The 17737-nt window shown below is 37.9% G+C and overlaps 1 protein-coding gene across 1 annotated transcript in view; it reads right to left on the bottom strand.

Moving 5' to 3' along the window:
• Positions 1 to 249: 249 nt before the first annotated feature.
• The window catches only part of Lypla1 (lysophospholipase 1), a 28070-nt gene continuing 10582 nt past the window's right edge, over positions 250 to 17737 (bottom strand). The window contains exons 3-9 of the mRNA XM_085677063.2: positions 12089 to 12154; positions 10781 to 10828; positions 10089 to 10159; positions 7955 to 8028; positions 4890 to 4991; positions 3535 to 3711; positions 250 to 1895 (exon numbers count right to left, since the gene is read on the bottom strand). Coding sequence (XP_085533189.1) covers positions 1842 to 1895; positions 3535 to 3711; positions 4890 to 4991; positions 7955 to 8028; positions 10089 to 10159; positions 10781 to 10828; positions 12089 to 12154 — 592 coding nt within the window. The 3' untranslated portion in view covers positions 250 to 1841. The remainder of the gene's footprint in view (positions 1896 to 3534; positions 3712 to 4889; positions 4992 to 7954; positions 8029 to 10088; positions 10160 to 10780; positions 10829 to 12088; positions 12155 to 17737) is intronic.

Raw genomic sequence — 17737 nt, 5'->3', positions numbered from 1 at the left:
TATAAGGGAGACCTTACCTTAAAAAACAATACAAAAGCTAGGGAAAACAAGCAGGTCATGGGAGTCCATCCTATAATATCAGCACTTGAGAGGCAAAGGCAGGTGAGTTCATGACTCCAGCTGTGATACAATACCATGACCAAAAGTAACTGAGAAAGAAGAGTTGATTTAGGCAAGTTCCTAAGAGCCTGGGCTTTGTAGTAAGACTCTGTCTTAAAACATGAAACAATGCTTCAAAAAACAATCCAAGAAAGCCAGAATTAAGTTTTATTTCACATTGATAGAAACTATGAAAAACATGACATTTTCCCACATTACAGCACAAGAATTCAATGAAATATTTCTTACCACAAATAAAATTTTACTGATGGTACAGCTGAAGCAAGTTTATGTTCTTCAAAGTAAAACAAAATAGTAAATGATTGAAATTGTTTTAAATCTAGACATAAGTGTATGGCTTCATTATTAACATCCTATCTAGTCCTCACCAAATGATCTCCATATCAGTTAGCACCTGTTTATAATGATGCTTCTTAGCATGGGCGTGGTCAGTTGGAAACAGCAGGAAAAGTAACAGTTCAGAAATGACCATAATTTTTGCAACATATTCAACTGTGTATATATAGATATATATATAGATTCTAATTAGTCTTTATTACCCATAAATTAATTTAATTTTCACCAGTATTATGGACATGTTGATTTAAAACCAAATGATTGCTATTTTAATGTTTGTACAGGAGACTAATTCTCAAAAACTAAGATGAAAATTCAAATTAGTTACCAGTTAAAAATAAGTTTCTGATTGCTCATCTTGAACAGTATTTGGTTTCAAGCATAACATATGTACAGAAAATGTAAACTTTAAACTTTGCTATAATATGTAACTGTTTTAGAAATTAGACTTCAAAACTGGTCTTAAATATTTATTTGTGAACATGCCAAGATATTATTTACCCTTTAAGTTTTTTACAGAAAAATAAAACCACAGAATTATTATCAGGACTGAAGATTCTGGCAACTCTATAGTCTAAAGATGGACTAAGGTGCAGTTATTTGAAGTATGTAAGTCTAATGTTTGATTTCTTTTCAGATTACTTAGATTTAAAATACTGTATGTCTGTGATTCAGAGTGTCAGATTATAGTATATATCAACAGGTTTTTATGGCAGAGGCAATATTGGCCTTCTATTAAAAAAATCAAGAAACAAAAACTTTGTTTCTTAAGAGGAGAAAAATTAAGTAGAAGGAAAAGAACAGCCTGGTTCCCCAATAAAAGGGCCATTAATTGAAAAAAGCAGTATTACTTTTCTGACACTTGCTAGCATTGTGCCTGGTATCAGGGAGAATGTAATAGCATCTAATTCTTGTGTGTTACAGTCACATATACGTGAATACACCTATAAAATACAGACCCTGCACAGCGACTAAACAGTGTGGAGTGGAGCCATAGTCACTCACAGCATAGCAAGTCACATACAGATATCTCAGCAGCTTGTTAGACCTCAACAGATTTTCAGGAGCACACTAGTCCTTTTCAAATGATGTAATAAAACTCTGGTTGTGGTATTTTATTTTGCTGAATCACTTTGAGAAAAAGAAACTAGCTGCATCTCTTCATCTACTTTAATCCCAGCATATTCTGGATTGTATAAAACAGATGTATGTATAGAAACTTAAAAGGATCATTTCCCATGATCATTTAGTCTGTATCATTGGTATATATTTGAAAAACATTTTAATACTGCAAACATTAGAAGCTTTAAGATCAGGCAAGAAAGAAGGTTTACACTCTACTACAGTGCTGCTGGTGAGCGTCTACACAAGGCCTCTTAGTGACGTCAATCAACTGGAGGTAGGAGTTTATCAATGAACTGCTTGACATCCATCATTTCCTATTTGAAAAAAAAAATGACTTAATAAACAGCTACATAAGTCAGAAATTACAACTCCAAGATGCCAACAATAAAATTTATGTAGGTGAGGATGTTTTACTATTACAGTAAAAGGGCATGTAAGAAAAATGAGGCTCCAAAAGAAATCTGGGAATATTTCTTAGGATTATTATTATACACACAAATAAAACACTGGGGAGGGGCTGGAGAGATGGCTCAGTGGTTAAAAGTATTGCCTGCTCTTCCAAAGGTCCTGAGTTCAATTCCCAGCAACCACATGGTGGCTCACAACCATCTATAATGAGGTCTGGTGCCCTCTTCTGGCCTTCAGGCATACACACAGAAAGAATATTGTATACATAATAAAATAAATATTAAAAAAAAACCAAAACACTGGGGAATCAGGAAGTTCAGAATGACAGTACCTATACAGAGAAGTTTAGTACTGTCTACTTACTTACAGCGGAGCATCAGGGAGTTTCCTTGTTGGAATGAAATGACACAGAGCTAACTCTTGTGTGTGTACCTTTCATAAAGAATTACATACAGCTACTCATTTGAAAGAATGTATGTATGGAAATCACTTAGGTCTAAACCCATTTTCTTCGTTTTCTCAAGTCCCTGGCCCTCACTGGTCAACCAGCTTAGCTATGTAGTGAACTTCCACCCTTGTATTTGCATCACTGAGAAGAGGTAGGGCATGAAAGAGGTCTGTTTTGCAGCACTCTAAAGCCCTACCTCATAGTTTCCTATAATATTGCACACCCATCCTTTCACCCATGCTGATCAGCTTCAGTCAAAGGTCCTCATATGCCAGTATAAACACTCATTTTTATGTGTGTTTTACTCAAGATGCTCAGTGTCTTCAGCTATTCTCCAGGGTGCCGTGTCTCCCTACTCTTCTAGATTCAACATCTCCTTTCAGGGTGTGTGCAATGGAGGACTCTCTAGGATCTCAAGCATGTTGGCCTTTTTATGTACATCATATTACTACCCACTTCCTTTGTACCTAAAGCAAATGATTTAACTGTGCTCAATAGTTATACAACAGTGTTAGCTTCGACTACACCCCAGCAATTGGCTATTCAAATTTTATTCTAGGCCATTACAAGCACACCAAACCCATCCATGTTCTAAGTAACTAATCTACTTCATCAAGAAGACAAAGGGCATGTAATATAAGCTCCTAAGAGCCTTGCTCTCTCTCAACATCTCCTATTAATACACACCTAACCCTGTTCTATCTTGATTCAAATGGTTTCCTCTTTTAAGGTAACACAATCCAGCTATGGCCCCAGATGATCATATGATCTGTTATCCCTTCATCAAATATCTTTATCTACTCATAGATGTCTTTCTTCCATTTCATTAAAGAAGGCTCTCACTTTTTATAACTTAAATTTTACGAAATAAAGGTATACTTATAAATTGGCCTTTGGATTATATACAATGCTCATTTGTAAAAGGTAACAGATTTTAAAAATTCAGTTGAATAAGCTATCATTGAAAATTGTGTTAAATTGATTCAATTATGAATTCATTTTAAATCACCAAAATCCAAGTGTTATTTATTTGTATTGAAAATACAACATGGAAGATATTGAAGTAGTGGCTATAGTCGCTGCTTCCAGACACCTACCTGCTGACATGAGCTGTGCATCATGCCCTCATAGATTTTGAAGGTTACATTGGATGGGTTTACCAATGCTTTTAGTTTCTCAACAGTAAGAGAACCAAACATTAGGGGAACTAAAGGGTCACAATCTCCATGACACTGTAGAATCGAAATGTCTCTATTAGCACTATTGATAGGACCCTGCAAAACAAATATAAAAGGAATGTTATTTGTCAAATATATAAAGCACTGTTCCAGACTCCTAGAAAGATATACATGCATATGCTATTCCTCATAAGTCAGTCAAGGATTTTAGTCAAGTAAACCTAAACCCTCTATCCTTATGTTCCCCCATCATCTTTAATTTAAGCTTCTAGGATATTATTTGTCATGTATTGTAATACATGTTTTCAATGAATCAGTTTCTTTAAGCCAATTACATATTGATTCATCTTTTATTTTCAATATGTTGACATGAGAGGTAATCAATAACTATTAGCACACATTAGGTTAAGTCATATTCTCCTCAACTTTATTAACTGAATTAAGTAAGAATTAGCAATCTATTATATATAGCACACTCAAAAGTTACTACATTGCAAAAAGACTGAACTCTAGAATAGAAAAGGAGTTTGGCAAATTAGTACACCTACAATCCCAGCACTAGGGAGGCTGGGGTAAGAGGATCAGAAATTTATGGTCAGCCTGGTCTATATACCGTCTTAAGACAAAACATAATAGCTACTTGAACACAGTAGTAATGGACTTGACTAGCATGTTCAAGGCTCGGTGATAATTCCCAGTACCGAAAACAAAACATAAAGTAAAATAAAGAATCTGAAAATAATCTATCTCTGATAGTACATAACATATTATGCCACTGTTAAAATAAATTACAAATTTATAGTAAAAATCTGCAAATGACTATACTAAACATTTAACATTTGAGTTAAAAATGTGTGTGTGAATACATATCTAAAAATGTACCAAATAATTAAATGTAAGACAGGACAATAAGCTTCTTAGTCTGTGTATACCACAGGAAGGATATACAGATCAAGTCTAGTAGTACACCACAAAGGAAAAGAAATACTTTAAAAATAAGTTACTGTTGTAAGCCGTGAACTTTGGGTAGTAATGGTGTTTCAGTGTAGGCTCACCAACAAGGTACAGTATAGTGTGGGATGTCTACCGTAGGGGAGGCTGTGTGTAGAGCGGAAAGGAGGAAAGAGAACTCATTTCCCACTCAATTTTCTATAAACCTATTACTTCTAAAAAAAGATAAAAAGGTGATTAATTAAAAAAAATGACTTGCTCCTAAACATTGTCTGCTACCTCCTAAGATCTATAATCTCATTTATTCGCCCCACACAAGCTACCTGTGGAAATGAAGCCCGAAGTGGAAGCCAGCAACTGAGCGCAGTGACGCCGGCCAGTTTCTGCTGTGTAGTAAGAGCAGTATATAAAGATAAAGCACCTCCCTGAAACAGAAGCAGGGAGTTAAATGGAGCAGTTTTGACAAAAAGCATATGAGAGAATTCTTATTACTAATGTTTATAAGAATATATACTCTGTGAAATCAAACCAGGTAAGCTGGGCATGGTGGCACACTAGGGAGGTAGAAGCAGGTGGATCTCTTTAAGTTTGAGGCCAGCCTGGTTTACAGAGAGAGAGTTCCAGGACAGTCAGGGCTACACAGAAAAACCTTGTTTTGAAAAACCTAAGGGGAAAAGAAAATCAAATCAGGTAAAGAATGAAAATATATAATCATGTAGTGATTTTTTTTTTTGTTTTAAGAAATAAAGCTTGCCTGAAAATCAGAGTGCAGAGCTGAGCCACTAGAGGTCAGGGAGTGGTGGCGCACACTTTTAATCCCAGGTCTTGGGAGATAGGCAGAGGGGATCTCTTAGTTCAGGCCTCCCTGGGCTACACAAAATTGAATCTGTCTAAAAGAGAAACAGCTCACACAAAGGTGATCCCAGCACTTGGGATCACATGCTTTTAATCCCAGCATTTGGGACTGCACACTAATCCTGGTACTAAAGAGGTGGAGACAGGAGTGATGCGGCTGAGGAGACAATCTGAGAACAGGATTCCTTCTCTGGTCTGAGCATTGGTAGAAGTAAAAGAACGCTCTAGTGGCTGGCCACTTTGCTTCTTGGATCTTCAGCATTAACCCTATATCTGACTCTGTTTTTATTATTAATACCAACTGGAATCCATGCTACATACTCATAATGGATGGATCTCCACCTCCAAGAAAACCCACTAATGCAAGATCTCCACTGGCAGCATGGCTAAAGGACAGTCTGAATTTAACATTCTCGTTTTCTTCTCTGAATAGTCTTAGATCTTAACTCCAAATGAGATTTAAACTATTTTTCCAAAACAGGAATTTAAGATAATACAGACAGAATACCAGACATCTTTAGAGATTTGCCCACCTAGCGCACAACATGCCATGTGCTGGGGACAGTAATCCTGTCCTCCATCTAAATGCCGCCACCCTGCTCAGGCCTGTACCACATGGTCCCAGGACTGTGGGATTGAAATTAAGTTACTTTCAGGCAATCTGCATATGGTCGGAAATGTAACATGTAAACCCCAGAGCTGTAAAAGTTAACATGACTAACGGTGGAAAGGCGAGAGAAAGAAACGAGGCTGGAGAGAGTCCTGATGGATTGCTAAGTACCACCTGTTTTCTGAGGTGTAGTTAGAGTTTCAGTTTCCTTGATATAATACCACAGACTTAGAACTTCTTGGTTAAAGTATTTGGGATGGGTGTCCTTAGGTGTATGGATGGTTAGTGTAGCACTCAGGTATCTTCCATACTCGTTTTCCACCTTATTTTTTTGAGGCATGGAAAGAGGGGGGCAGGTAGCTCAGGGGATCTGTCTGTTGCCACTTCTCTAGCACCGGTGTTATAGAGGCTTGTCATCACACTCAGCTTTTCATACAGGGTCTGTGGATCAAACTTGGCACCTCGTGGCTGTATGACAAGCACTACACTGCCTGAGCCATCTCCCCAGCCCTAGGAATGAGTTTCTATAGGCTGTAATCAGTATTAAATAACAACTATGTGCACATTATACTTTAATTAAGCATTAATTTTTGGCCTTATGCTTGTGTGAGTATAAGTGTTTTGTATTATCTAAACAAAGACCACATATCAGTAATCCCTTTTAAAAGTTTTTTGTTTGGTTTTTAAAATAGTTTCTCTGTGTACCTCTGGCCATGCTGGAACTTGCTCTGTAGACTAGAGAACCCAGAGATCAGCCTGCCTCTGCCTTCCAAGTGCTGAGATTAAAGGCATGCATTGCCATTTTGTCTGCATGTATGTCTGTGTGAGGGTGTCAGATTCCTGAAGCTAGAGTTGCAGGCAGTTGTGAACTGCCATATGGGTGCTCGGAATTGAACCTGGGTCCTCTAGAAGAGCAAGTGCTCTTAACTGCTGTGCCAACTCTTCAGCTGCCATCAATAACACCCTTTCATGTACTATATTGACCACATTACCATATGTAGCACATTCGATTGAGTTTTATTGTCTCAACTGCTCCAGAATTCTGACATTTCTCACAGTTACTGACTGAGGAAACTAGAAGCTAGAACATTCTGGGAACAGGTTACTTGGAAACTGGTTAGGTAAAAATGTAAGTTCAAGGTAGGGATATAGCTCAGTCATAAAGAGCTTATTTGGCTTGTGCTAAGTCCTAGGGCAATCACTAGTACCATGAAACAAACCAAGACGGATGTAAGGTCAACATAAAGAAGCTGGGCATGGAGAAAATATAAGGCTGAAGAACAAACCCCAAGTAATACCATACTCATATCTGAGAAACCTAAGCACTTACACCCATTCCCTTATAATCCTGTTTCACTAAAAGAAGCCTAATTAGTGTATTGTGTTTACTTTAAGAAAGTATATTCTAGCTGGACAGTGGTGATGTACACCTTTAATCCCAGCAGAAGCAGACTGATATCTGTGTGTTCGAGGCCAGCCTGATCTACAGATCTAGGACAGCCAGGGCTACACAGAGAAACCCTGCTTCAAAAAAACAAAACAAATAATAATATTAGTACATTCTAGGTTTCAACCCTTGTCAAGACAGGGTTTCTCTGTAGCTTTGAATCCTGTCCTGGAACTTGCTCTGTAAACCAGACTGGCCTCGAACTTAGAGAGATTCCCCCTGCCTCTATGTCCTTGAGCGCTGGGATTAAAGGCCATTAAAAACCAGGCCATTCAAAGGCAACCTACAGGAGAACATGATTGTGATAAGAAGCTAGAAAATAAACAAGTTCTGTCCAGTCCATTGCCATTGTTACTCGGGCACCGTGTCATCTAAGATTCCCGTAGCAGCTCTAAACAAGGGGTTCTTCCAAAGACACACAACTGGAGGTAGACTGTAGATCAATATGCCGATGGTATGGACACGCCCAAACTCACCTGAGAGAATCCTCCCAAAATAATTCTGTTAGAGGGAATGCCATTCTTCACCTCTTGCTCTATCAAAGCTTTTACTAAAAACAAGAAAAATATCAACAATATTAAGTCCACTGAGATAATTAAAGATCCAAGAAAAATAGCAGACGCAGAGTGTATTAGAGACAGAAAGGAATGGAACCGTGAAGCATCCTATTTTAACACAGTGGCAGTTGTTTCAAGATGTGATTCCTCAGGCTCTCCGGGGCTGCAGAGCTCAGCACTTCTATGACTTCCTGTTACGGACTTTCTCTGCACAGAGAGCTCTATGTCCTTTTGTGTATGGTTACTTCTAGTGTACATTTTATATTTTTGCCCAACAAACTAAACGGAAATGAGGTACAACTTGTCATTTTGAAACATTTAAAGATTATGTAATTTGTAGTTTACAGTTTCTAACACCATTAGTCATGGTTTTAAAAACGGCTGTATTACTTTTTCTTGTAATTCAAATGACTACAATTCTATTTAAATAGAAACAGTAGATGACAGAGGAGTCATTTGATATATTTGATATTCTGTGTGTACCTGTGTGTGTCTGGTGAAAAAGAAAAGGCAGTCCAACTAGTGTGAAGAGCATAAGACAGTGGGTTTTACACTATGAAATAAACTGTTATAGGGACAGAGACAGTCCAGCTGTCAGCAAGGAGGTGGCAGCTGTAGGCTTGAGGAATTTTAACTTCACCCAGACCAGGACCCTGAGACTATTTAGCTTTAATTTCTGGATTTCACCAACTGATATTATAATCCACATGGTATAAAACAAAATGTTTTAACAAACCACAGGGAATACAGCCACTTTTAGGGCAGTGGGTTTCAAACTCACTCACATTCTACCTAAGAGCATGATGCTCTCCCAGAAGGCAATCTGACAGTATCAGCAGCCTGTCTGTCCTCTCTACCCTTGTCTTCCTAGCGGGCTCTCACCTTCATTCCCCTTAGCATTCATTTGAGAGGAAAGAAATAGCCACCTCTATTGTTAAAAGAGAATCTTTTACTCAGGGGAAGGGTAACCAGGACACTTATACCCAAATAACACACTTATACCCAAATAAATATTTTTCTCATTTAATCTTAAGACAAAACCTTAGCTCTAGGATTCTGGCATTAACACATTTTGATAATCTAAAAAGTCACTGGTCAGGATTTCATATCCCCTGAGAGTTAAATGTGTTTCAGATGTATTTTCTATCTCAAAGATTTCAAGTTGTTTTTTTATAAAGAATGAAAGGATTTCTTGTTTTTTTTTTTTTTATCCATTTTGGAAAACTTCAAATATACAGATAGAAAGAGCAGCTCATGTATACTGCTCTAAGACTGCAATCACCAATTCTCAGCTGGGCTGGTTCCTTCTAATGCAGCCTGCAGACAGAAGTCACCACACTGACTAGCCTAAAGTCACTGTCAGTCACTGCATTACATGAAAACCAAAGATACTCTAACTCCAACATGAAATATTAATATTTCACTAATATTAACCACTCCTATCACTTTTACTGTTAGTTATCTTTATGTCAGTATCATTACTTCAAGTCTCTTTAATAACTATACAACTATTAAACAAAGTACTATTTTCTCCACTGCCTAAATATATTTGTTTTGGGACGGGTTTGCTGTGCAATCCAGGCTGGCTGTATCTCCCAGCAATCCTCTTACCTCAGCCTTCCAAAGCTGGGATTATAGATGGACACCACAATGTTCAGGTTTGCTTATGTCAATCAAAACCACCTTTCAAAGAAAAGCTGCTCCTTTCCACTACATGGCTGCCACTGACTACAGAGAAGAGAGTATATGTAGGTGTGGTGCAAAGGAGAGTTATCAGAGTGGAGAGAGTACGCTTGTCTAGTATTTGTGAGGCCCTAAGTTAGTCCCTAGCATGGCAAAGGGAGGAAGGGAGGGGAAGAGGGAGGAAGAGGAAGGTGGAAAGTAAGGGAAAGGGACAAAGAGATTAGTTCCTGAAAACACATAACTATGTCATATTGACTCAAAATTTAAGTATTGAATCTACTAAAAACAACATTTCATCAAACTTCAACTACTGAATCTACTAAAAACACTCATGAATGTGTTTGCCTTTATAAACACATTTGGTACTCACCATTTTCTGCTGCCTGCTTAATTCCAGATTCATCCTCCTGAGAATCTGGTGAAAGTCCAATAATATCAAACCTACAAAATAAAGCCAAGAGAAAAGACTATTAAATTCTAAAAGCCCATAGCTGGCAAATACGTTTATTAACTTCAAGTTAGTCTGTGGATAAATAGCCCTCACTAACTCTTCTTTCTGGCTGTGAAGGGCATGGCAGGCATCTTGAGAGGGCTGCAAGGGAAATGGCATCCAACCTGGCAGTCAGGAAGGCAAGGAGTGGGCAGAACTAAGACTCTGTGGCGTAATCAATGTGCATGTCTCATGATTCAAATGTATGATTAATGTAACCAACAAACACCACGCAGCATGACAGATTTCTCTTTATTACTCTTGTTTTTCTACCTTTTGTATAGCTTCTTAAGTTAACTGACAGCTATAAAGTATCGATACTGGAATAAAAGTTAAGCTTAGATGTTCTCTTGCAATGCTCTTCTGCAAAGAGTAAAAGTTTTTTTGTTTGTTCGTTGAGATAGGGTTTCCCCATGTAGCCCTGGCTGTACTGGAACTCACTCTGTAGACCAGACTGGCCTCTAACTCATAGAGATCCGCCTGCCTCTGCCTCTTAAGTGCTAGGACTAAAGGGGTGCCCAGCACTGCCTGGTGACTAAAAGGTTCTTATGAGCAAGTAAACTCTTACTTACCAGGAAGGCATTGCCATATTCATATTTAATGTAACAGGCATGATGGGCCTGTGTGGGAAAGAAACAAAGCACATCAGAATAACAGAGTCAAGGGTCACACATGGCTTTAACATGCAGTGCATGTCGCGTCTCTACCCGCACAGCTCTGCTCCCTTTGTCCCACAGCTGCTCTCTCAAGCCAGCAGCTGTTGCAGAGGACTAACTTGGCTCAGGACTAATGGCTCATAAGTACTCTTTGTCTCAATGGTCTTACTTAATAACTGTAACTTCTAGAAAATGGAACAATGGGAAATATATAAATGAGACTCTTGAAAGAGCAATTTATTGCTAGCTACTGTACCATTAATCTCCATATAGCCAGATTACATTTTGCCTATTCCCTAGTTACATGCTTGCTTGATTAAGAGACTTATAAATAAATATAAGTTCTACCCTAGTATTCATTATGTCCAACTCAAATCTGGAATGAAAAATAGGATAAACAATCAAAAAAGTCTGGTACTAGAGGAAAGAAACACAAATATACTCTTAATTACCAATGCCAACCTCCTGATTCATAAATCAAACCAATTCAACATTTCAAGAAAACATAAACTTCCCCAGATTAGTATACAGCCTTAGAGCAATTCAATTTAGGGGCAAATATATTGAAAATGCAAATAATCAAGATTCTGTCCCTTCATTCAGCTGCAGACTATAGAGGTTAAGTCAGACTCTGCTGCCGGACAAGGAAGTCTCAGAGCGCACTCTCCTCAGTCGTCACATCTGAGGATCTGAGGCGTGAGCACTACCCTACTGCACGCCCCAACGCTTTTAGCTCCCCCTGGCTGTTCTTAGTAACCTTTTACCTCAAATTAGCCAAGCTTATTGATTTTCTGAGTTTGTTCAAAACTTGCTAGGTCTCTAATACCAGTAAACATTTTCAGAGCCAGGTACTGAGACCCTGTCTATGATAGTATATCACATTGTCTCTAATTAATAAAATCTGAGTGTCTTCAACTGAATGAAAATTTCTCACAAATATAGCAGGTAACCTGTTTATAGATGAAATATGGTACCTTTGTAACTCTGCAGGTACTTACATACCTAAAAGAATTTTGTGGCTTTAAGTTCATCTGACCTCTAAAAGAATATCTCAAATTTCAAAAAAAAGATTTTTATTTCCAAGAGAATATTCTAGTTTTAAGGAGTGTCACTTGTCCTTTTTACCTAAGGGAGAAACAATTATATTTGAATTCTGGAAAAGCAAAGCTATTACAATTTGTTCCAAATTCTGAAGAAAAAAACCTAAATATTAGAAATACTCACGCATGTGGACAGATGTATTTGATGTGGGAACTTCTGATACCTGCAAAGGCTTCTGCCCATCCATGCCTGGTAGGAAATTATTAAAATCATCCTATTAATGGCTGTTTTAAATTCTAGTAAACTGATACAGAACTTAAAAACAGGTCAAAGGTTAGCGTCTTAAAGTATTGTAGGGGACCGTGCTGTTGAGCATCATTGCTGGGAGAACAATGGCCATCGTTTGCTCTCCTGAGTTCTGACTGTCAAGATGCTGCTATTAGATAGTATGATTTTTATAAAAACTCCAGGAAAGTAGCTGTATACAAAATTAACACTAAAATTCATAGCCTTCCTATGTACAAATGATTAACATACTGAGAAAGAAATCAGGGAAAGAGTACTTTTCACAACTTCCTCAAATTATATATATTCTAAATATTCAAAATAGTTATTTTAATATACTGATATATGTTTTAAAACCAAAAGAAATGAAAGACCTGTATAATAACAATTTTAAGACGCCAAAGAAGGAAAGTGAAGAAGACACCAGGAGATGGAATAATAACTTCCCCATACCCATGAGCTGGGAGAAGTAACACTGTGAACTGGTCATGCTACCAAAATCCCAACACACACACACACACACACACACACACACGCCGCTTAGCATACCCAGAGGTTAGGGAATTTGGGGGGGGGGGAGTCTTCCAAGGAAGGGGATATAGAATATTGAGTTATAAGGGGAAATTAGAGCAGGAGGCTGAAGTGAGGTGTGGGATAGCAACGCAGGGTAGAGGGAATATGGTGAGGGTTAACAGCTTTGAAAACCCATAAGGAGACCTTCCTAAAACATGTACATATAGAAAAGGAATTTAACTTGATGTACATTATAATGGGGGGGACAATACCCCACCTAGTCACAATATGCTACCAAATAAAACCTCCAACAACATGAATGGTTACATCTTTTTGAGTTTTGGCCAAAGGGTCCTAGAGATTGCCCCCCCCCCAACATTATAGGCTCTTGCCAATGCTACTGGATTTCCTCTACAACTTGATGGTAAGACCTTATTGCTGAAGACAATTCATTAAACGTGGAGAAATCGAGCAGGTGCCCAACTGGAAGTGTAGCCAACTTTCTTGGACCACCAGTTCCCAAATAATGAGATAGAGACCTATTAATTGTGAATTCTTGGCCTTAGCTTAGGCTTGTTTCTAGGTAGCCCTCTTTTTCTTTAACTTAAATTAATCCATTTCTGTTATTCTATGTGCTACCTCATCTACATACTGTCCATCCTGCTTTCCTGCTTCCTTCCTGTCTGGCTGGTCCCCAGCTGGCTGGCTCCCCTTTTTCTTCTGCCTACCAGCCCCACCTATCCCTCCTTTGTCTACCTACTGGCCATTCAGCTTTTTATTAGGGCAATCAGGTGGCTTAGGCAGGCAAGGTAAAATACATCTTTACCTAAACAAATGCCACAAAAACAAAAGCAACACATCTTTACATAATTAAACAAGTGCAGCATAAACAAATGGAACACATCTTTACATAGGGAACCAATTATTCTGCAAAACAAACAAATACAACACATCCTTACATAATTGAATATTGTATTCTACAACATGGAAGCTTCACTCACACTGATTGATGTTAATAGTGGTCAAAGGCTCTTATACTTTACTGGAGGTCAAAAGTGATCATCACTCTTGCCCAGCTATGAACTCGGCTAACAGTACTAGCAGCCTGCCTGCTAATGGATGTTAGGGGAGTAACCCACCACACCCCTGCATTGGATTGAAGGTCTACTGCATAAGATGGAACTCGTAACTGATACTGTTAATGAGGCCTTGGCTAAAAACCTCAAAATGGGTCAAATTATTAAATGTAACAAACAAATCTATAGAACTTACCAAATAAGCCATATAAATCTTTGTGATCTTGAACTTAGCAATAATTTGCTAGAAATGATTATGAAACAATAAACTATAAATCAACAAAATTAAAAACATATGCTTCAAGAAAGTAAAGACAATCTACAGAACTAAAAATTATGTGCAAATTGTTTAATAATACCCACCCACAATATATACAGAACCGTTATAACAAAGTGACCACTCAATTTACAAATGGGCAAAAGACATTCTGCAAAGTAAGTATTAAAATAGTCAATAAATACAAGGACACATACTCGCCATCATTAGTCATTAAGAAAATACAAGTCAAAACTACACTCAGGCCTGACTGAATACACATGCCTGTCATCCCAGGAGGCTGAGGCAGGAAGAGCGTGGAGTTCAAAGGCTGTGCTACAGTTAGACCCTGTCATGAAACCCACACATATGCAGCAAGCACATACAGTAGTACAAATAGCCTAAGATGGCTATTTGTTGAGACAGTGTCACACTCTATAACTGGATGGTTTAGTATTCACTAAGTAGCCCAAGCTGTCCTCAGACTCATGGCATCTTCCTGCCTCAGCCTCTGAGTACTGGGTTTACACGGGCATATGAAACAAAGTACACAGTAGGAACCTTTCTGCAGCATTGATATGTACCTGCACTTCCAGATTACCTGACCAAGAAGACATTATCGAGTAATCAAGGCAATCCTTGCCTCTAAGCATTAAACAGAGAATCTTTCAAGTCATCTGAGCAAATATTTAAAATACATAATGTAGATTTTCCCAGCTTCTATATGTAGGCACTTAGTGCTATGAACTTTCCTCTTAACACTGCTTTCATTGTGTCCCATAGGTTTGGGTATGTTGTGCGGTCATTTTCATTAAATTTTAGGAAGTCTTTAATTTATTTCTTCCTTGACCCATTGGTGTTTCAAGTCAGCACTGTTCAATTTCCATGTGTTTGTGTGCTTTCTAAAATTAATGTTGGTGTTGAATTCTAACTTTAAGCCATGGTGATCCGATAAGATACATGGGTTATTCCAATTCTTTTGTATCTGCTGAGGTTTGCTTTGTTACAGAGTATGTGGTCAGTTTTTGAGAAGTTCCATGGGGTGCTGAGAAGAAGGTATATTTTTCTATGTTTGAGTGAGGTATCCCAGATGCAGAAAGACAAATATCATATGTACTCACTCATAAGTGGTTTCTAGACATAAAGCAAAGTAAAACCAACCTACAGTCCATAACCCCAGAAAGCCTAGACAACAAAGAGGACCCTGAGAGAGACATACATGGATCTACACAGGAAGGAGAAGATCTCCTGAGTAAATTGGTAGCATGGGGTCACGAGAGAGAGAGAGTAGAAGGGGAAGGAGAGGAAGGGAGGGGAACAGAGAAAAATATATAGCTCAATAAAAACAATAAAAAATACTTGCACATAAAAAACACATAATGTAGAACTGGAGAGATGGCACTAATTTTCTTTTCCAGAGGACTGGGTTTGGTCTTCACATGATGGCTCAAAACTGTCTTTAACTCCAGTTCCAGGTGACTGGATTACCCTCTTCTGAGCTCCACAAGCACCAGACATGCACATATATACTGATAAAACACTCATGTACATAAAATAAATCTGAAACAAAATAAAATACAAAACCTTCTGGGTCAACTAACTAAGCACTCAACTTAGTCAAGAGAGAGTATGACTTTATAGCCAACCTGGGTTACCTTGTTTCAAAAAAATAAAAATAATTATTGTAATTAAGAACATAAAACCTAAATTACACACACACACTGTTACCCCCGTAAAAGATTAGCTCACTGTCAACTGTTTCAGTTTCATTTTCAATTTCTAAGCATATCATTAGTGTATTCTCTATTTGGGGATTTGTTCTAATGTCCTCAGGGATAACTATTAGCCATAAATACCATGATATGATTTCAGCTAATTAGAGTTCTGGGAATGGACAGTCACCGCAAACCATGTTTATAAAATAATTGTCCACCAATTATTAAAAGTCCAAATGGAACACAGGTTCAATTATCTTCCTCAAAGTATTACTGCCAGCTAGCCTGGGTAGCATGCACATGTAATGATTATTGAATGGCTAAGGCAAGAAGATTGTTAAGCTTGAGGCCAACAAAGCTACACAGGGAATGAAGTCCACCCAGAATAGATAGTAAGACAGTCTCTTAAGGGGGAAAAATCACCACACATAACAAAGCTTGATTTAATATGACTATCTAGAATGCTTGACAGCCTCACCTCCCTGTAATCATTTCATTCAGAAGTAGTGACTTAAATGTATGGCAACTAGGAAAATAGCATTCAGACAAAAAAAAATTAACTTTAATTTTACAAAGCTTTTTAATATAAAATATCTTGGCTATTTTTTCCATGGTCTACACTGCAGGCTTTAACCTTATGATCTTTTGTGGTTTGTATATTTATTCAAATTCAATGATGAAAAATAAGCTGGAGTAATGGGGTTGGGAACACAACACAGTTAGCAGAATGCTCACCTAATTTAGAGAACACTCCTATGTTCAACCGCAAGGACTACACAGACCAGGCCAGACAGTGTATACTTGTAATCCCAGCACTGGAGAGATGGAGACCAGAGGATTAGTTCAAGATCATCCCTGGGCTATAAAAAGGCAGCCTAGACTACAATAAAACCATATCTCAAAAAACCAAAATAAAATACAAAAAACCCAGCACTAGAATGTACCTCGTTTTGAGTTGCTAGCCAGTGGTCTCATAGACCCTCAAACATTACAGGCTATTGCCACTGTTCTTGGTGATCAGAGGCTGACAGTAAGAACCTATTGCTGAAGACATCACACACTGAGTCACAAACACGGAGAAATCAAGCAGGTACTGACCTGGAGGCTTTACCTCTCTGGTTAGATTTCAGTGTTGGAAGGTACTGTGTATTCAGTCTCACCCAGCTGTGAACATTGCACGCTGCAATAATGACCTGCTTGGCAAGATATGTCTACTGGCGCAATAGTGGCATGAGTTATGGGAGTAACCAGCCACTTTCTGGCTGTATTTAAGACAATCAGATGAAAGACACAAGATGAAACCCATACCTAGGAGTAATTGGAGGAGGGGGATAAATACGATAAAAATACATTGTATGAGATTTTCAAGGAATTAGTAAAATATTTTTGAAAAGCTGGGGTCAATTGTATTTAGAAACGCAAAGCACAAGAGCCTGAGAATAAAGAAACTGCACTTCTAAGACCTTTTGATTTTCTCTCCAGCTTTCAAGTCTGGGGTAAAAGAGGCTGTTGAAGATTTATTTTTCAATTAATCAATGAAAGAATAATTAATTGCAATATTAATTCATGAAAATCTTAACTATTAAAGATTTTACCTCTATTTATTATCCAAATTATAATCCAACAATTTTAATGCTATTTACTAATTGCTATTTCAGACTTTTTTCTTCTAAGATATGCTACTATTATTAATTGGTGTTTTAGCCACATAAGCCGCTGTTTTCCCCAACATCTCTAGCCCAATAGAACAACCCCTAAAAATATTTTTTTATAATAAATGTTTAAAAACCATCTAGGTCAGAATTTCAAAAACTCTGTATATAATGAAAGGATTAGAATTTGGACAGTGTTTCCAGATCTACAATGTAGTTTAAGAAAACGGATCTATGGTGGCGCACGCCTTTAATCCCAGCACTCGGGAGGCAGAGGCAGGCAGATCTTTATGAGCTTGAGGCCAGCCTGGTCTACAAGAGCTAGCTCCAGGACA

This window comes from Myodes glareolus, chromosome 16, assembly GCF_982192425.1.
Source record: "Myodes glareolus chromosome 16, mMyoGla1.1, whole genome shotgun sequence".
Classification (NCBI taxonomy): Eukaryota; Metazoa; Chordata; class Mammalia; order Rodentia; family Cricetidae; genus Myodes; species Myodes glareolus.
This window is presented reverse-complemented; position numbering and strand designations above follow the sequence as displayed.